The 21,979-nt window shown below is 41.9% G+C and overlaps 1 protein-coding gene across 1 annotated transcript in view; it reads left to right on the forward strand.

Annotated features, from left to right (window-relative positions):
• The window catches only part of ACADVL (acyl-CoA dehydrogenase very long chain), an 808,259-nt gene that overhangs the window by 689,341 nt on the left and 96,939 nt on the right, over positions 1-21,979 (forward strand). Inside the window, exon 16 of the mRNA XM_044076702.1 lies at positions 7,419-7,491. Coding sequence (XP_043932637.1) covers positions 7,419-7,491 — 73 coding nt within the window. The remainder of the gene's footprint in view (positions 1-7,418; positions 7,492-21,979) is intronic.

Below are 21,979 nucleotides of genomic sequence, written 5' to 3' on the forward strand. Positions count from 1 at the left end.
TGCTTGTATGCATCATTGTTCATTTTTTTCTTTTCCTGGTGGCATAACATCCTCTAGAAAAAGGGATCAAAAATGTATCTGTGGAAAACCAATTTCCCATAAAGCCTGATGTCTACAACACTCATTTTGCTCTGGAGAAAATCATGGTGTTTTAAAATGAATGATCCATTTAAAACTTTCAGAATGGAAATGCTGCTGAGGAGTACTAAACATCTCTTCTAGAATACAGACACCTGGTCACTTTAACAGGCAGATCCTCCCTTTTGTGTGTTTTATGACAGCCAGTGTTTTTGATTCAGAAGAAATCTCCTGAGAAGGTGCGCATGCTTTATAACGTATTGAAGCTCACTCAGACTGTAGCCAGAGTGGGTAAACACTCAGTGAGGCTGTCATGCAGTGCTTTTGTCACAGATGTCAGAAGGAATACCTGACTTTTAGAAGATGTTAAGCAACATGTATACTGAATGTCGAAGTAGGTAAAGAATGTCATTTGACTGTTCCTCGGGATTTTTAAAAAATTTAGAAGAGAAAGGCAAAGCTGTTTAGTTTGTAAATTAGCTGTTTGATTCCTTATCTCACTATATTTAAATTGTCCTACAGAACAGTGGCTCTTGTATAGAAAATGTGAATTGGACCACTGTAAAAGGAAGGCATGCCAATGTAGTGTCAGAGATGCAGCAGGCAGCATACTTGCATTTACTGCTGAAAGATCAGAAGAGTCTGAGAGTTCTGTTCCCGCTCCAGGTGCATAGATTAATTTCCAATAAAAGATTAAGAATAAGGATAACGGTTCAGAATGTCAGATCCTGACTACAGCTAACTTAGAAAAAATATAAACAAAAATAAAGTCGTCTTTCCAGAGGAGCAGTCAGTCTAGTTAAGGGTTTAAGCAGATCATTATCTCGGTGTCCACCAAATACATAAAATCTCTTCTTCTCAAACTTAAACCATGTTCTCCCTCAATTGATGGTCTTCCTCCACTCTTTCTCCACCTAGCTGCTAAATCCCTTGCCTTACCCATCTCTGTTCTCATAAATCGATCTATTACTGAAGCCAAAGTCCCAGCCATATGGAAAAAAATGTACACTCTTCCCATCCACAAAGGAGGCGACTCCACTGAATTATCTAACTATAGGCCCATAGCAATTCTATCACCCCTCTCCAAGACCTTAGAGAAATGTGTACACAAACAAACCCTACAATACCTTACGCAAGAAAACCTAATCACCCCTACTTAACATGGTTTTCGCCCTGGCCATAGTACATCTACTGCCCTCATTTCTGTCACAAACACTATCTCACAAGCTAGAGATCACAATAAACTTGTATCTTGTCTCTTTCTTGATCTCATTTGACACCGTCTCTCACCCTCTAATGTTAGATAAACTCTCTCTATTAAACCTATCTCCCACCTCTATTTCCTGGTTGTCTAGTTACCTAAGTAACCATTTCCAGTCAGTCAAATGGAACTCTGCTACATCCCCCAAACGCCTTATACAGATGGGAGTTCCTCAAGGGTCAATTCTAGAGCCACTGCTATTTAATGTTTTTACTAATCAACTATCTAACTCAACCCCTCACTGTTTATTTGTTCAGTATGCAGATGACTCCACAGTCATCACCATTGCTGACTCCTTTATTGAACTCCAAACTATAACACAGAACTCCTTCTCTTTTGAAAACTGGCTCAACCAAAAACATCTTATACTAAACCCTAATAAGACCAAGCTATTACTTTTTTTTTTTACCAAAAACAATGCCTCACCTGACACCATCTTTCACCATTACTTCCCATAACAATACCCCTATCTCAGTTGAAAGTCACACTAAACTATCAGGAGTCATTATTGATGATCAACTAAAATTTGACCTACATGCCCTAAGTAACATTAAGAAAACCAATCAAAAACTTGGTCACCTTTATAGAATAAAACCTTTCTTGCAAGCAAAGCTGGAATAGCTCTTTCACATGCCTACCTCTTACCTACCCTTCTTTATGGCTGTCAAATTCTCATCAATCTACAGGCTACAATTACAATTAAACTGCAATCCACTTACAACAAGGTAGCTAAATTTGCTGCTGAAATGACATACTCATCTCATCACTGCCTCAGTCTCAGAAAACTGAACTGGTTAGAATTACCACATAACCTCCTCCTTTCTCATCTCCAGATAATTCATTCTGTTCTTTACCAGCCCACTGTCCCAGCATCTCCTCTATAATCTCCCACTACAACCCTGCGAGAACACTCCAGTGCTCTGAACAACATCTCCTGTCCATTCACAAACCCATGATTAACTCAGGAAAAAAACCTTTATAGCTGTTTGCCTGCTGTGAACTGGAATACATTACCACTAGACATCCGTCTCCTTAGACCCAAACTCCAATTCAGAAATGCAGTAAAAAATCACTTGGCACTGACATAGTTTAGTTTCGCTTATCTGCCACCTGATTGACTCACCTCTCTTTGCTACTCTATCTCTCTCCTTTTTTTCTAAATCTTTACAACTGTATTTTTTTTCTTAACACTCTTTTTTTTTAATTTGTACATTATCTCTTCCTCCTCTTTGCCTCTATTCTCTTTTAGTATTCTTTTTTTACATAACCTCTTCTTCTTTCATACTATGCCAGTTTATCTTGTCTCTGATATATGACTTTTAAACAGTCAAATGAATAAGCTTAGTAATCCTTTCTTATTTGAACCTACACTCTTATCAGTTGTGTTTGCCCTATAATTCTAATCATATGTATTCTTGTACTCTGCATTGTACCTACACATGCTATAATGTAGATTCTTATTTCCATGTGTTTTTAACCTTTTTTAGTTATTATATGTATGTTTCTTGTTTTATTAATTAAATACTAAGTCAACTTTATTGTATGTATTTACTGTGGAGCATTTCTGCCCGGGTCTCCACTGAAAAAGGGCTCTGTCCCAGCTGAACCAACCCGGTCAACAAATGTCAAATAAATTATTCAAAGATGGACAAGCGTTCTTGTCAGATAATTCCTCAAGTCTTCCCTGAAAAGAGGTCATTAGACTAGTAGGACTAAAGCAGTCAACAAAGGATAAGTAAAGGTCCAGAATAGGCAGCAGACTTGGAATGGTAAAAATGGACAGCATAGGCAACAGTGTCATAATCTGGATCACAGTCTGCAACCATTTCATTACTCTGCCTCCATCTCTCCATCTCCCTGTCTGACCGTGATGGAGTGGAGGAACTCCTATGTATGTTTAGAAGAATTAGGACCCCCTACTTTGATCAAACAAGTGTTGGACATCGAGTAAAAGTTACAAAACAAGAGTTTTGGAAGATTCCTGTCTTCAGGGGTATCTCCCATTCCAAAGAGTCTGCTTTTGTTATCCGAGCCTGTTGTATGCCAGCTGTTAGAATTTAGAGCTATAGAAGAGGGACTACTCTCAGTGATGGCGAAGGGATTCTGTTCCTCCCCTTCTTATGAAGATCGCTGTCCTAATCCTTTGGATGTAGTGTGCACCTTGCTACACATTCCACCTCGCTAAGCACGCAGACAGTTCCTGAGTCTTTCATTGGGAAATTCTCACTTTCATTTCATCTCTTTTGCCTTCCTGCTGCTCCCATATTCTCATCATTCCAGCAGCAGTGCATGCAAACTTGATACTCAGGGGGTTCTTTGTTTTAAATCCTGCCTTGGCTACTGGCTTAATTCAAACTTCAAGAAGAAGTTAAAGAAATCTCTCAGTTACACCTTCAGATATCTTCAGAATTTGTGTATTTCATTTGTAAGAAGTTAAGCCTCAATTTGTCTCACACCAACACCTTACTTAGGGTGATCCTGTACAGAGCAGACTGTAGTGTGTGCCTTTCTTCGGACACAGTTTCTTCATTGAACTAATCCTTACTGTGCATCTCCCAGAAGCTCTATCTGACAGAAAGTTTATCAAAGTTTTGAGGTATATACCAACATCCATTCTGATGGTATCGTGATGCAAGTGTGTACATGAGGAAGATCCACTAATACCCCAGGAGCTTGTGGAACGCGAACTGCCTGTCCTTAGAACAGAGAATTCTTAAGATCCCATCTACCATTGAGGAGCTCCAGTGGTGTGAGGTAGGTCACAAGCAACCTAGGACTGCCTTTCACACTTCATACCCTGCACAGGAGGCAACTGCAAATCCCCCAGATCTAGCCTGGCTCATTTCAAGGTTTCATTTTATTTTTGTTTGTTAACTGGAGGAGAACACTGATCTAGATAGCCATTTTCAGGTGCAATCCATGGAGTACAAAAGAAGGTAAAACAGAGTGACATATCTGTTTCAAAACATGTTGCACAGTGATAGCAAAAACAAGCATGACAATGTTAACTGCTTACAAAGTTTGTTGTACAACAGTAAGCAAGAGTGACAGTGTTAACTACAAAGGTTGTTACACAATAACCGTTTCATTTAATGTGCTGCAGAAATATTAACCACTTGGCCAACTGATGTCAAATGGGAGTTGCGTAAGTGCAGAAGAGTTGATGGCACTCCATTACACCCTTCAGGTCTGCCATTTAGCCTTATGACCAGGAGTGCCTTAGCAACATCACTACGCTGATGTAATGAGTGAGGGTCACTCACATTTATAGGCTTGTGATGATGATGCAGGACCTGATGATCAGCCTGACCATCCACATACTAGCAGGTTACAGCAACAGGTAATAGAATGTATTGCTGAGAAAGAAAGGAAGTAAAAAAAAATTGCATTTATTGCTGGGCCTTGTAAGTAGAAACAGAAACGCTCAATATGAGTGGAAGCTGGAAGATGGGAGCATCTTCCTGAGGGGGCAGAAGAAAGTTGGGATCCTGAGAACTGACTTTTCTGCATCGAAAGACAGTCACTAAGTGCTGTCTACATTTTCCTTTACATCACAGTAGTGGAAATCCCAAGAATGGACCTGTTTGCATCACAGGACAGCCCCAAGCTACCATCTTCTGTACTGTCCTTTTTATGTAGAAGTTTGGGCATACTCTGTCCATTGTACACCGGGGATCTTGTGTACTTCTCTCCATTCCTCTCATTTCAAGTGTTCCAGTCAAAAGCAACATGAGTAAAAGCAAGTGTCTTCTGTCTAGCTGCATATTAGTCAAAAGACACCTGTAATTCTGTCAGCTACTCAAGCATTACAAGAGGAACCTTTTGACTTTCTCATCTTTTTGCAATCTTCTGATACAGCAGGAGGGGTGGTTTGCTATACCCCAACCTCAAAACCCTCAGACTCAGAGCTCAAATATTTCAGGTTAGTTCACAGGCAGTATTCTTTCTCCATATGGAGCATATTCTGCCAGAAAAATGAATACAAAAACAGTAATCATATCTATAGAGGTGAAAAAGATGTTCTTGTTGGTACAGTAACCAAAATTTGAACCCTTGATCACCTAGCTTTCCTTGAACTTATGTATATTCTTTAACCAGGTAAGCCCAGTGGACATAAGTGTCCCTTTTCAGGAGGGCGGGCTGTCTGGTTAAGTGACTTACTCAGAGTCGCACAGTAGGCAGGTGGGGGCTGAGGGCAGCAAACCCTGGATTACAGGAATCATCTTAAGCCTCCTTGACCAGGATTCATCCTGTAGTAAAATGCATCTTGCAGCTCTTTCAGCATACCTGATTTTGGCTCTTCCATTTACCACAGTTTCCCCACTGAAATAGTAAAAATGTTTTATCAATTATTGCTACTAAGAAGAGCTTCTCTTTCACTGTGTGGTTTGAGCTTTAATTCCTTGCTTTGTCTCATTTTGAGTCCACCAGTTTAGTCAGCCTTGTATACCTCTTGAAAAGTTCTCTTCCTTATTACCCCTAGCAAGAAAGATTTCAGAGCTCCAAATCCTAAAGTGCATCTTCTGCTAGAACCAGGTTTCCTTGTGGAACTGCTTTTCCTTACTAGGGTGGTCTTAGACTTTCCCCTTAATCAGTCCATCCAACTTCTTGTGTTCCACCTCCACCCTCAGAACAAAGGGTAAATTATTCTGCATACTTTGAGTTTTCACAATCTGTTATACTAGCAGAACCATGAGCATTAGACTGTCATATCAACGTTGTCATCTTTGTACCTTGCAAACAGAGTAGAGACCTGTTTCCAAACAGATTGTTTCCACATGGCCAGCAGTCTATCAACATTGGCTGTGACCATCACAGGAGGTCCTGCTGGGCAGGTTTAAGATGACTGTGTGAGAGGTGCAGCCTCCACTGCGGTCTTCATCAAGAATGTCTGTTCCTGTAGTATCTGTGAAACTTCTGTTTGGCCTTTGGCCACACCTTTTCCCAACTTGTAAACTGGACCTTCATTTGAGAAGCAGGAGAGGCATCCCAGCAGCAGTGCTGGAAGGAACACTGTAGTTATCTTTCAAGGTCTGGAGTCAGGACCCATATTTTTACCTACTGCTTTGCATTTTCTTTCTCTTTTGTATTAACTGTAGTGCAGCAGTGATCCTTAAGATGAACCTAATGTATTTGTATGACTGTGCTTGCCATGATCACAGAACCAGAAATACCTGCATACAGAATTGTTGCATTTGGAGCTGCTAACCTGTTTCTACTGTTCTGATATCTCAGAGTCTGTTATACCTCTTAAAGGATGGCAGGGATTTCTTCACTGTCTTTGTCTCATCTTTCTTTACTTTTGGGAATTGTGGGTAATGGACATTTGATATTGTCCCTCTAGCATTGTAGGAGTTTCTCGTCTTACATTAAGGTGTAATTGGGGTACTACTTCATAATGTAGGAGATGTATAGATGAGTGGGTGGATGTACATTGTCCCGTTTTACTTGAGATTTGTGCATTTATATATTCTTTTTAGAGGATTCCTCTTATCCACTGAGCTTGTACATGAACAAGTCCCTATGCTTCTGAGACAGAATATGGGATGCAGAATGCAGGCTCATTTGTTGGTGAATGTTTAACTCTAGAAAAGGATCTGAAAAATGTTTTGGGTTATTCTGTATTTAAAGTTAGGTTTTTGATTGACATCCTAGATGTGGGAGTTAATCTAGCACTGGGGTGTCCTTACTACTTTTGAATTTTGGCCACAGCACAGGCAGTCACCTGTTGATAATTTCATTTATACTCCATATTTGAGCATCTGTAGTTATGGTGATTACCTTCGCACAAACCGTAGTGTATATTTTATTAACTCTAATAAGAAACTTATTTGCATTATATGTTGAAATAGAATTTTTGTTTAGATAGAAGTGCCTTTCTGATGGCAGTTTATGCACATTTCCAGAGTGTAACACTGACATGGTGGTAAATCAAAGGACTTCTGTAACTGCCTTCTGTATGAGTTGTATCCTTTTGAACAGAAGTGGTTTGTAAAAAGTCTTGTATGCCCCTTTCTTCAAAAAACACAATTTCATATGGGTGATGACTTGGAAGTAACCACTTTTTTTTCCCCTGCAGGCGTGCTGGGATGAGTACGGGTCTGAGCCTGAAGGGTGTGGTTCACCCAGAACTGAATTCAAGTGGGGAGCTGGTAAGTAATGGAATATCCGCTGTGGGACAAAAGAGAACAGGTGAAGGAAATATTAGCAGTGTCTTTGGATCTTGTGAAAGCTTGGGTTCAGCCGTCACCTTTCGGGTGTTTGAACTATTTGATAAGATTTTTTGTTTTACAGAGAAAGTTATACTTCAGTACATACATTTGCTGAGCAAGTAGGGTCACTGGCTTTCACTAGTGACAGTCATTCGTTATTGTTTACTGCAGAACCTAAATATTTAAAAAGCCTAGAATTCCCAAGGATGAAGCAGGCTGTAAACACTGTAAGATGGTCTTTGGGCCAACCCTGTAAAACAGTCCTCTTCCAGCGAGCCAGACCAGTTTTCTAGAAAGAAGACCCCTTACAGGATGAGGAAATCTTCCACATATCTAGTAATCTTGTTTCACCTGTCTATCCTGGCTTATGTGCTCAGGAGGGGAATAAATTACCAGTACAGCAGCGTTCGTTTTCACTTTGGTCTAGGATTACCTGGGAGGCATTTCCCTAGGTTTGCTATGGCTTGGGGAGTCACCTTCAAGTCCTTCTGGGTTCTGAATTTGACCAGTTTGCCACATCTTTGAGATATTTGGTTCTTCCCAGTAAGAGCTGCACTAAAGGATCAGTTAGTCGCCACAGAATGTTTGGGGCAAGCCCAGACCTTGCTGCTTAGGCATATCATAGGGACTCTCTCACTTTTGAAGGGAGTTCTTTTACTGCCATCTCTTCTTTGTTCCAAAGTGAACAGAAAACAGAAGCCTTCAACCCCATCTTTGACCTTCGTGACTTCAGGTTTCATTTAAAACCAAGGTCAGGATGATGATTCTCCAAGGGATCTTGCTTTTGGTGGTCACAGCACCTGGATGTTATTGCTGTACATGATGGAATCTTTTTGGTACATTTTCTGGGGTGTGCAGAGGGGGTTCTTGCACTTTGCTGTGGGTAGGCAACAATACCTGATCTTTCCTCTGCACCTACAATGGGTACCAAGTGCTAGCCTTCATAGCAAAAGTTTAGCAGGTGAAGGACCTCATTTTCTGTTTGCTGGTTTGCTGGCTGTTGGCCTGTAGCAGCTGATAGCCCTATGAAGAATTTGTGGAAGCAATTTTGGCTTGAGTACCCCCTCAGTAGTTGCAAGTCATTTTTTTTTTGGGGGGGGGGTCTCTGTAAGCTGTGAGGAGTTTTCTCTGCACCTTGCCCAGATGATTGCCTACTTCAAGACATGTTTGGCCTTTCTTCAATAACTGGATTCAGAATCGTCCTGCCTATATGTCCAGCCTTCTTTAAGGAAGAAACCTAAGAAATTGAAAGTAAATGCAGTCCAGCCCCTGCTGGATATCTCTGTTATTTATGAGGATACTGCAGATCATCCAGTTCTGATGCCCGCCTTCACTGTCAGTCATGTTGGAGACCGATATGGGGCAGGCTGTTTGCACATTTGCTGGGACTCAGCTGATTTCCGTCAAGGACAAGAAGGGAAACCTCTTCTGTTGATTTCAGAACAGTTTGGGGGAATACTGCAGATTTAAAAAAAAAAAAGAAATGTGGAACACATCACAACCTTACAAGCTCAAAAGATCCCTGAAGTGCAGCTTCAGGCCAATGGTACCACACTATAAACTGAGATGAATGTTAAAAGCTATACAAAACTTAGAAACTTTAAATAATATAAAAACATTTAGTAATTGTTAGCAGGACTACGTGCTCTCATTTGTGCCATGTTGAAGCCTTGTGTATCTTTTAATGACAGAGATCTAGTAGCAGCTGCTCTGGAAGAAGCTTCTGTTGCATCATAACTGCATGTGATGCTATGTCTAGCAACCTGTGAAGCCTGAGCCACCATAGACATGGCCTGCTGTGGGTCTATATTATATTGTTGAAACGGCATTACAGCGAATGCCGTTTCAATGACACATAAAGAGTGAAATTCAAAAACAGCAAAAGCTCAGGTCAGCTATTTTTTTTCCTAGGGAAAAAATTGCTTGGCCTGAGCCATGACATTGCCCTTTACCCCACTGTAGTGTGATCTCGGAGTTGGTATATTTAGTTAGGGGGTATGGGGGCAAAGCCCACCAGTTTGAAATGTTTTAACTTGTGTGTTGTGTATTGTTGGTCTACCAATTTTTTTTCGGTGACCTGGGGTTTCGCTGTTTTTGAATTTCGCTCTTTGTGTCGAAATAGCAGTCACTGTAATGTAACATAGACCCACCTGCTGCTTAATGCCAGAAACTTCAGAGAAGACGGAGGTTAATTCAAATTACGTAGAATAGCAGTAAGTATTTTGTCAATTGAGTCTGGTAATTCACAGCTCTGCCAGAGTGGAAGAAGTGTATACCTTTTATCAAGGTTTGTCTGTTGCCGTGCTATCCTTATTTGAGAGATGAGCATTAGCAGGTAATAGCTTGGAGGGCTTGTCCATGGAAACAGAAAAATAGGAAAAGCAGATGTATCTGCCAAAGCATCATTATAAAGGAACTTTAATTCTTCAGGTTCTTTATAAAATCTATTAATCTTTTAGGGCCTGGGGAGTTGAGAATCAGGAGCAGAAAAAGTGAATGCAAAAGCATCCAGAAAAGCCTCCTGCGCAGGAGGGACTGGTATAGGCATAGGGCTACCTACGTCTAGTAGGTTGTACTATCTTGTACATCAGAAATTTGTCTGGATTTTCACTCAGAATGCTTCGTGTGGTTTCCCCAAAGGAGATTTCCTCTACAGGATAATTAGGGGTTAAGGTATCATCATCATCGGAGGCCACTTGGCCTGAGGAGTGAATCTGAGAAGAGTAGGCCATGGAATGTTCATCTGAATCAGCCTCTGTCTCAACTATGATTGAAGATGTCTCTTCCGAGTGTAAGAAAGGGTAGTAGCAAAAAGGAGAAAGAATAGCGGTTTGAGAACTAACATGACCTTAAACAGGCCTTGAGAGAATTCCACCCATTTTTTTTTCCTGAGACGTGGGGATGAAACATTTTTGAGTTTTTTTGCTGCTGCTTCTTGGAAGTGATGTCCACTTTAATGAGTCATGGTAGATCCAACCCCTGATGTATCTTAATTAAGGACCCTGGTACTTGTTCTGAATTAATATGTAGGGAATACCTTATGTTTCTTCTGAAATAAGACAAGGTTTCCCTTTCTCCCAGATGTTGGTAAGATCATCCATACTATTTGTGCAGGAATCAGACACCATACCAGCCTCCAGCAGAGTCACAGTAGCAGGAGGGTGAGAAGCGGTCGGACGTACCTTGGCTTCTAAATATCTCAATCTGGTTGGGCAGTCAAAGGAATAGGCCTAGGCTTTTTGAGTTTAATTTTTGGAATAAACGGAACATCAGGAGTGGAAGGGTCCACCATTTTAGCTTGGGTAAGGTGCTGGGTCTCCAAATAAGTGATAAAAGTGGAATGACGTGCTGAGGATTTTTTGGTACAAAAATGTTTGACAGACATCACAGTTTTTATAGTTGTGTTCTGCACCTAGGCAAAAGAGAGACTGAGAGTGGAGATCCTTATAAGGATTCTGTGTACCACAATAGCACTTTCTCCTCCTCCTAACTGGCATCTAATAGTATTGAATCACAAAAAGTTTTAAGAAAAAAAATAGCAAGTGGCCCAAACGGAGCACTTATCTGAACCAGTGAGGGCACAAAATATAAACAACCATGTGTAGTTCAGAATAACAGCAAGATAGTTTGAGCTTGTCACACTCGTACATCTGCTTATGTTTCCTTACGCCTACAGGCTTAGGTCATGCAGCAGACATTTGGCTCTGTTTGGAAGATTTTGGCTTTGGTACTACAGCAAGACATCCAAGTTATTTGGTGAGATAACTCAGCAGTTTGAAATTCTACAACAGTGATCTAAGGAAAGACATGATCGTCTTCTTCTAATTTCTTTGCAGCAGTCTTTAGCTATTCTTCCCAGATTCATTTTCCTCTTGCAGTGTGCTCTAATGAGAGGAATTATTTCCCCTTATTCCCTAATGGAGTAACTTTCCTTTGGGGGTACTGCACTTAAAATGATGCAACATTTTAAGTGGGAAAGCTGTCAGATGTCTGACATGCAGCAGAAGTGGTATGATCTTCATGTGGATTTGTCCAGACCTTCTACAATGCCTACTTTTATTTGTAGCTTCTCAAGCACCTGAGTCTTGGCCTCCTCCCCATAAAAAAAGCATACATGTTTTATAAGGTCCCCGAGGCTCAGAAGTTCTTTGTAAGAATCCCTGCTCAGGTGCTTCTGTCATTTCCCTCTCAGCTGACAAGCCGGCTAAGCTTGCTACTTCTCCTAAAGTCTTGCCAGTAGACAAAGGTAAAAGACCCCCTGGTAGGTATGGAAAGAATGTGCATACCTCTGCTACTTTGGCTTTCAGAGTCATGAACTATAAAAAGCATATGACCAGATATACACTTTCCCGTTCCAAACTGAGGGAGGTCTTCGGTAATATGCCTGACTCGGACAAAGAGATTTCAGCTTTTTCTTTGCTCAGTTCTGCTTCTCAAGTAGCTAGACATACGATCAAGTATAGCCATGCTGCTGCTCCTTCAAGGGTGGTTGCATCAGGGTCAGTCATTAGGAGGTATTCTTAGCTTCAGCGTCAATCCATTCCAGAGGCTGTCAAAGCTAAATTGTTACATTCACCTGTAGATACTCAAAATTTCTTTGGTTCTACAGCTGCAGACCTCTGTAAGGTGTTACAGGACAAGATAGGAAATTCACCCTGGGGATCACTTCTGTGGCTCTGCTTGACAGGGGCACAGAAAAATAATTTTCTTGGGTGGCAAAAGCCAGGGTACCGTTTGGCTAGGCTTATATAGGCCCTAGGGCCAATAGCCTAGTTACCTACCTATGAACCTAAGTGTAAGGTTATGCAAGACTTTAAGCAGATTTTCCTTTCCCCTGTTCTTAAGTACCAGAAGAACTAGCCTTCAAAAGCAGGCCCTTTTGTGCAGAGACATCAAAAGCAGGCCTTAAAAGTAAAAGGTTCTCTAAAAGGACTTTTCTTAAGGAACCCAGTCGTGACTGTAGGGGCAAAAGTCTTCCTTTGCTGATTAACCTGCTTCCATTTGACCACTTTCCTCTCATCTCAGCCAGATTCCTCCCTCTCAGACCGTCTGTGTCCTTTCCTATTTGGCAGAGAAGTACAGCAGACAAGTGGATTACAACTATAGTTCACAAGGGCTACAGAATGGTGTGGAAGTCCCTTAATTCCTTTTCAGTTGTTCCTCAGCCTCCTCCTTTCCAATTGCCTCACTTTTTCTGCTGATTTAAGGGCTTCTATCCCAGGGCACAATTCATCCTCTTCCTCCTTCCCAGAAGGGCAAAGGTTTCTATTTCAGGATGTTTATAGTTCCTAGGAAGTAGGGTTCTTGAAGACCCATATTGCATCTTTCCTTTCTCAACACTTTTCTGAAAGTTTCCTCATTCAAAATGTTAAATCTTATGACTGTTTGCAATGCTTCTACCTCAGTCCTTTCTGGTTTCTCTAAACTTGAAGGATATTCCTATTCATCTTTTCAAGAAATGTTTACAGATCTGTTATATTCCTCACATTATCAGTTTTCTGCTTTACCATTTGGTCTTCCTACAACCTTAAGGGTTTTTACCAAATGTCTAGCTCCTGACATGGCCTTATCCAGACTTCATGGTGTTTAGATTTTTCTTTATCTGAATGGCCTTCTGATGATTCAAGCTGCCTTCTCAGCAGATTCTTCTACAAGATATGAGACTTCACAGTGCTCCCCATTTGCAATGCAGTCTTCACTATGAAATCTAAAAAAGTTACTTCTGTTGCTTTCTCAGGATCAGGTTTTCTTGGGTTGCAGAATTCAAACTCTTACTATGACTGCTTCTCTTCCTCCCCCAAAATCTTCTCGTTGGTAACCTTCTTTCAGTATCTTCTTCTTAGGCAAGATACCTCAGCAAGACAGTTCTTAAGAGCCTTGGTGGTTCACAGCATCTACTATCCTTGTGGTTCCATATGAGGAAGTTCCAGTGGTGTCTGAAGGCAGTTTGGCACCAAATTGTCATCCTCTGGACTTCTGAACTCCTCCTTTGCTTTGCCTAAAAAACAAATTTCTTTGGTGGATCAACCAGATGCCTCTAAATCCAGTCCCCCCCCCCACACACACACACACTTAGGAACTAAATACAGATGCTTCAGACCTAGCCCTAACAACATTGAGGTCCAAGGAGTTTGGTCGCCTCAGAAAGTGACCAAATACATCAATGTCAAGGAAATGAAGGCTTTGATTTTGGCTGTTCAGACCCTGCATTATCGTTGATCTATACGATCACTGCATGTCTTTATGGACAACTGCACTGCTATGTGGTGCATACATAAGGAAGAGGGGACAAAGCCTTACCGTCTTTGCAGAATAACACTCATAGGATGGGACTTTACCACTCTCTACCAGTTGGTTCTTGAGGGAGTCTATATTCCTTTAGAAAAGAATGTGTAGTGGCAGACATTTTGAACAGTTTCAGGACATATCCTCGAGTGGATGTTGACCAGAGATGTGTTCCTGGATATTATTCATCAGGGAGGTACTCCTCAGGTGGCAGTATTTGCCTTCTCTCAGAACAGGCAACTTTGCATGCTCTGTTCCAGAGTGCCAAGTCCTCTGGCTTGGAAGCTGGCTGGCATGTCCCCCTCTCTCTGGAAGAGGGATGTACCTGTATGTATTTCACTGTTCTCCTCTATTGCCAAAGGTCCTTTATAAGATTATGTTGAACAGGCCCAAATCTTTTTTGGTGACTCCTTCTTTAACCTGACAGCACTAGCTTCCCCTTCTCTTTCACCTGGCCAGGGGGAGTCATCTCAAGTTACTCCACAAGATGGACCTCTTCACATAGGAGAAGGGCTGTATCATTTATCCTCATCTTCTCACCGTACAATTGATTCTCTGGCTGACAGGGCTTTGATTCCTTTCTGGCATAATTTTTCTGGGAATGTGCTTTAGGTTTTACAGGAATCCACTACAAAAAAAGCTTATGTAGCTAAGTGGAAGAGATGTTCTTGACATAAATATGAACAGGAACCGCTTTCTTTGGGAATTTATTGGTCATTCCTATCTGTGTGAGTTGTTCAGATCTGGTCTGGCATATTCTTCTGTTAAGCTTCATTTGTCAGTCCTCTTTTCTTGTCTGCCACTTGATCCCCCTCTTTCTTCTTTATTTGAAGTCAAATATTTTCTAAAAGGCATCCTTCATATTAGACTTCCAAGAAAACCTATTCCTCCTCCTTGTGACCTGAACTGTGTTCTTGAAAAGCTGACCTAGACACCTTTTGAACCAGCAGCTACTTCCATTTTGAAAATTTGTACCTGAAAAATTGTCGTTGGTGGCTCTGGATATAGCCAAAAGACCCTCTGAACTTCAGGCCCTTACATTATGGCTAATTGTGAGTCTTTGAATCAGACAACCCATCTTCCCTCCTTCTCCACAAAATATTAGTGAAAGGATTCTCCATGCTTTGAATTTGCATGGACAGCTCCGATATTATCTAGATAATACTAGAAATTTTAGAAAATCTTAGCAACTTTTTGTTTCTTTTCAGGACAAGAAATTGGGTTTGGCAGTTTCCAAGCAAACCATTTCTTTTATTTCCTACCATTCAAGCTGATTCTAAGGAAAGTTGCCTTTTCTGGAGCTTTTTTTTAAGGGGTTTGATGCTACTCTGTCTTCTGTGCATACTTTTACCAAGCACTATATATTGGATGCATTTTCAAGGACTCAAGCAGGTTTTGATAGGTCCATCCTCCATGGATGCGTAGTGCAGCTTAATATATATTGAATATTTTTGTATGCTATTTATTTGTTTTTTAATGGTTTTCATATTTGTAAATATTTCAACAATCGAGCGACCCAAAGATCAGGTTATCCTCATATGAATTCTCATAGCTTTATGAAGAAAATGTTGCTGGCAGTATATGTATTGTTTGAATGGTTACTGAAGTATCATAAGTTGTTTATATAACATTACAAAAAAAATTATATTGATTGCATTTATTGTGGCTTATAAAATCAAATTTAAGACGTACAACTGAATGAATGCAACTACTGTAAAGATCACTTTGTGCTGAATAGTTTGCAGGTGTCAAGTTTTCCAGTTTTCCAGTAACATGAATGGCTCTAGAGATATAACAATTGTTTGAATGGTGAGGCTATAACGTAATTTTTTTTAAGGCTTATCCCACACTCATTGGAAGTTAATAAAGAGTATAGACTCAAGAGATCTCCATTGGAGGGAATGCCTTAATCAGTAGTAGATCCTATCTTGGATCTGCACTTACATCAGAGGTGTGTTGAGGTGGTCTTCCTGGAGCTCACCACCCAGGAAGTTTAACTTTTCTTAACCATCGAAAAAGTTGTCTGTCTTTTAGGACATGATGGAGTGAAAAGTGGGCATATTTTCCTCAGAATAGAGAGCAGTGTCATTTGATCTATGCCTTTCATTCACTTTAGTTCCAGAAGTTTGCAGAGGTCAGACTGAGCATTAAAACTAAGGCTTATCCTGGTAGCCTTACGGTGGCCCAGAAGGACCTTGTTCCAGGCATTTCAGATGCTGACTTCTACTGAAATCATCCCAGTCTGGGGTGTCAACACTCAAGCTTCGTGGAATGATAATCACCTTCCCCCTCAGTGCTTGTATCCTCTATATTTATTGGATGAAGTTATGGAAGTGCTAGAGGCTGCCTGTCTGTATTCCACTTGCATACTTATGCTGCATAATGAAAAAAAAAAAACATGCCATTTTGCTGGAAAGTATGCCACTCCTCCATCAGTAAACATAGGCATTTGTATGACTTATGTCAGACATCTGCGTAGCCTGAGCTCAAAGATGGTGCATAAAGCCACAAATTGGAAAGAAAGAAAACCATTTCCTTTCAATATAGATTTGTGCTGTATGAATAGGTTTGCACATTAACTGCTCAGGTAATTGGAAAAATACAAGTATTTCATTAAAAACATAGTTCTAAAAATGTTTACATATACTGCACTGTTTCTGTGTGACATGCCGTGATCCATCTTGTTGCTGCTCTTTTAACTTCGTCCTTTTGGAGTGCATTACAAGATTTGAGGTGACAGACTTATTTTTTAACATTTTCAAATATGCCCAAATGCATGTGCACTCAGACCTGGACAGTATACTGGCTGTGTCTGTGCTGACATTCCTCATAATGTTTAATAATGTTGCCAAGGAAAGATGGTTTATATCTGCATAATATGCACTTGTGTTTTAAACCAGATTAAAAAAATGCCATCATCTTAGTATGAAAAGGCTCAATAGTGTGACAGGCAAAGGTTAAAAGCCATGACCACGTATTCAAATAATTGACTCGCACAGGAGAAAGTAACCTGATGCACATGCGAAATGTACACTAAGAAGCCCAGTTTAATTTTGGGTAAGAAGACATTCTGCACATGATCTTTTAAGCTATTATACATACACTGAATAAGCCAATAGTAACTGTTAATGTTCTTCTATTTAGTGTTGCAGTATTTTTTACATATGGGTTGCATTCCACTCAGACAATGCGACGTCCAGCCTGCATTCAAGAGCTTAGAGCCACTGCCTGTACGTGGGATGTCGCAGGTAGGCACAGACAGTGTCATCCATAAAAGGGACGTCCGCACGTACCATCTTCAGAACATTTTTGCCACCATTCGGAAAGGTTGACTCGTACATTTGGTCTGCCATTGGATCCCATTATTTCATCTTACAGCTTCAGATAAGTACCCCATAGGGGATTTAATATATTGCTACTGCCTTTTGTTTTGTTAATTTCATCCAGGAAGGGCAAGTGTAGGTGTGGAAGACAAATTCTACATAAAGATAGTTACGAGATGTGCTTGTTTTGTTTAGGGCCTACTAGTGACCACTGGTCCTGCTCTATTTGTCAGGCCTTCGTTCCCAAAACTTTGCACAGTCATCGGTCGGCTTTGAATTTATACTTAGAAAACCAATAACTTAAACGTTTAGCTAGGGATGCTATGGAGGATTCCACAAGTACTTCTGAGCCGTCTGTAAACCAGAAGGTCAGCATGGCTGGGCCCAAATCCTTTTTAGCCGTGCCTGCCTTGTCCGACATACCCCTTGAGGTTGATGAAAACCCAGCGATAGGGTCTGCTTCTTTGGCGGGTATGGGATGGAAGCTGTCAGGAGTTCGGATCCTAGCACATCTAGCACATCTGAGCCTATGCAAACATCTAGTTCGGACGGCTTGGGGGAACCATGGCTAATGATTGCAGAAGACTCAGGAACTGCTCCAGCTTCCTTGTCCAAAAAATTACCAGAGGTTAGGGCTACGTCCGCTTTCTCTCCTCAGCAGGAAAAGCCTGTGAAAAAGAAGCAAAAGAATAGGCATGTTCCCGCTCCTTCTACCCCATCATCAGATTGTGATGTTTTTTCACAGGGCCTTATTAAGGCCATGATGGCTTTGAGGCCTGCAGCTTCGTCTTCACCCATAGTGGGCCCAGCCTTTGCCTCTTCTCCAGTGCAGCCATCTGGGGTCCAGGGCCTCATTTCAAGACAGCCTGCAGAACTTCATGTTCAGGACTCAGAATCTGAGGAGTCTTCCTCTGATAAAAACTCTTTAGCATACTCCACTCAAATTCCTTCTCCTCTGGAATATGCTTCCCCAGAGGAGGAGTCTAATGCGGGGGGGGGGGGGGTTCTCCCATGGAAGAGCTTTCCTTTGGGGAAACTATTAATAAAGTGAAGGAGTTGTTTAAGTGGGTTTCCTCTCAAATCTCAAAAGAACAGAAGAGATATTATGAGCTTCTACAAGTGGAGGCCCCTCCACCTTCAGCAGTCCCTCCAGTACTGCCAGCCTTTTTAGATGTGTTCAAGTCTGCATCTAAGACACCTGACTCCCAAGCCCCTGCCCCAAACAGACTTGATCTTTTCTATAAGGTCCCTGAGGATTGCAGATTTCTTTCTAAATGCCCCTCAGCTGATCCTGCTGTGGTTTCCATTACCTCAGATAAATCCTCACGCTTATCTCCTTCTACCAAGTTACTCCTTCTGATAAGGAAAGTAACATTTTGGAAAGGTTGGGCAAGAAGGTATATACCTCTTCCACCTTGACTATCAGGGCAATTCATTATCAGACACACATGTCCAGGTATGCTCTGGCCTTGCTTACTCAGGCTCTTTCCTCATTGCCAGATTCAGAGGATAAATCTCAGGCCCTTGTTCTCCTATCATACTCATCTCAGGTAGCTAGACACTCTATCAAGTGTAATTATGAAGCAGTGGAAGCTTCTGTTCTAAGAAGACATTCCTGGCTACGTCTCCAAGCACTTCCTGGTGATATCAGTGCAAAATTGTTTGATGTCCCTCTTGACAATTCCTCATTGTTTGGAAAAGCAGCTGCAGAATTGATTAAATCACTGCAGGAAAAAGGTAAGGAACTCCAGGATTTGAAACACCTACTGGTACTTCCCTGTCAAGACTTCCTTTGTTAGGAAACCTGTTCGTTCCTCCACTTCTGTTCCTTCTGGAACTAGACCCTGCAAGCCTTCCAGGAGGCACCCACAAGCCAAGGCTGTTAACTCATACAGCTGCTGTTGTGGCCCCTCCTCAGCAGCCCTTTCATCCCAAACAAAGTCCTGTGTGATGACTTGCACAATCTTCCAAGTCATGCCCCCCTGTCCGTTCACCTCTTTCCCTACCAGCTTGGATGAAGATCACTCAGGACTCATGGATGATTTCATTCATCCAAAACGGATACCTTATGACTTGGAAGACCCTCCCTCCCTTCCAGGGAATACCTCAACCTCCCTCCAGTCACCTGCATCTGTTTCCCTTGATTCTGAATCAGCTTTCCAAACAAGGCATCATTCAGTCGGTCCCTCAGAATCAGCAGGGAAGAGGTTTTTATTCCAGGATGTTTCTGGTTCCAAGAAAAGATGGCCCTTGGGGGGCCTATCTTAGATCTCTCCCTATTAAACACCTTCCTGGTGGTGCCTTCCTTCAAAATGCTGTCCCTACCTACTCTTCTGCCCCTGGTCCCCCCTCAAACTTTCTTAGCTTCTCTGGAACTCAAGGATGCACATCTGCATATCCCCATACACCCCCTCTTCAGAAGATTTTTGCGCTTCTCAGTGGGTTCTTTGCAGTATCAAATTATTGCTTTGCCCTTTGGTCTTTCTACTGCTCCAGGGGTATTCACAAAGTGCCTAACCCCAGCCATTGCATATTTAAGGCTGAAAGGAATTCACTTTTACCCATATTTAGACGATCTGCTGTTTCTGCCCAGCAGCCCAAACACCTTAAATCAACATTGGAACTTAGCCATCCCCTTTCTGCAGGCACTGGGTTTTACAATAAATCTCTGAAAGTCATGTCTCACACCAAGTCAGGATTTTATATTCCTGGGGTGAGTTTATATCAGAAGCGTGAACGTTCAAGAGAGCAAACACCCTTTGATCGAGCTTTAAAGATCAAAGGCACTAAACAGCAAAGACACAGAACAATTTTTTTTCTCCAGGGGAAAAAAATCATTGGGCCATCTTCGGAAGTTTGCCATTTCCTCCACTGTGGTGTGATCTCGGAGTTGGTATATTTAAGTGTCCCCCACATCGGTGGGTGTGGGGGGAAAAGCCCCCCCCCCCATTTTTTTTCACGGAGCAGCAATTTTTTTCTCTAGGAAAAAAATTGTTTCGTGTCTTCGCTGTTTAGAAGCTTTGATCTTTAAAGCTTGATCAAAGAGCATTTGCTCTTTTGACCATTTGAGCTTCTAATATAGACCCCCTAGGTGCAGGCATTGCTTAGATTTTATGATGGCTTTTCTCCCTGTGGATAAAGCAGCCTATCTCAGTGCACTCATGGAGGTTCTTCTGCCTTCTCCTTCCATTATGGATAGGGAGTCTCTGAGGTTGCTGGAGTTCATGGCTTCTACTAATCCCATACTGCCCTTTGCAAACCTACACATGAGAATGTTCCAGTGGTTTCTCATGACAGTTTGGTCCCAGCATGCTTATCCCTTAGATGTCATGATTCCCCTCCCTGCTTGAAAAGAGAGTTAGGTTGGTGGATGCAGCAACTCAATCAGAACCCTGACCCACTTCTTCAGGTTCCTCAGCAACTCTTCACAGATGTCTCAATATTTGGGTGGGGAGCAACCTTTGCTTCCAGGAAAGTTCAGGACCTTTGGTCCCCCCCTCAAAGGAAGGAACATATCATCAGGGAAATAAGAGCTTTACTTTTAGCCCTACAGACCTTTCACCATCAGTTGCTGCCAGGACCCCTACAGATCCTCACAGACAATACTACTGTCCTTTGGTACATAAACAGGCAGAGGGGCACAAAATCTTATCTTCTCTGTCATTTGGCCATCAAAGCTTGAGAATTGGCTGCCTTATACAAGGTAACTCTGCATGATGTGTCCCTTCCTTCAGCTCAGAACTCTGTGGCAGACACGTTAAGTAGGTGCATGACACAGTCTCATGAGTGGATGCTCCACAGGGATTTGTTCCTGGACCTAGTTCACTGGTGGGGTGCTCCAGAACTGGATATATTTGCCTCCCCTATGAACAGGGAGCTCCCTTGCTTCTGTGCCAGGGTCTGTCATCCTCAAATGTGGAAGGTGGACACCCTCTCATTCTCATGGAAGGGGAGGTTTCTCTGTGCATTCCCCTTTTCCCTTAATTCAAAAAGTCCTGTTGAAAAGTTCTACAGGACAAACCAAAAATCTTGTTAGTGACTCCCTAGCTATGAAAACAGAATTGCAGCAGATAGTAAAGACAACCACAAGGCCTTCTATAGTTATGTAAAGAAGCTCCACGGCAATACCCAGATTTGCTCTGAGATACTGCACAATTGGACCTCCTATACCATGCCAACAGATATTGCCAATATACTGTCCGACACATTCATTGCCAACTTCACCCCTCTCTCCCCCCCAACGACCAATCACAATACCAGTAGATTGCCAGGCACCCAGTATTACTGCTATACAGGTTAAAACAACACACTCTCCAAGGTCAAGAATACAGCTTAAACTGGCACCTCACCTGTGTACCCTGTTCAGTCACAGCCTCTCCTCAGGCTTTGTCCCTACCGAATGGCACACTGCTACAGTCATCCCTCTCCACAAAGGAGGAGTGACTACAGACCCTGAGAACTATTGCCCCATTAGCCTGACAAGTCCGATATGCAAAGCTATAGAACGCATCATCATGGACCTAATAAACAAGGATATAGGGAATCTCCAAACTCTGGATCCCACACAGTTTGGTTTTGTGAAGGGTAGATCATGCCTGCTCAACTTGGTTGACATCTTTGAGGCAGTCACCAGAGCTGTGTATGAAGGCAATGTGGTTCATACAGCCTACTGTGATCTGGCCAAGGCTTTTGCTACCATTCCCCACTCAGGAATCGTAGAAAAACTCACTAAAGTTGGCATCGACCCCTGTATCGCTAGGTGGGTTGCAAACTGGCTCACAGATAGCACACACATTGTGAAAGTAGCTGACTCCAAGTCA

This window comes from Protopterus annectens, chromosome 7.part0 (assembly GCF_019279795.1).
Source record: "Protopterus annectens isolate FY-2018-M chromosome 7.part0, PAN1.0, whole genome shotgun sequence".
NCBI lineage: Eukaryota > Metazoa > Chordata > Ceratodontiformes > Protopteridae > Protopterus > Protopterus annectens.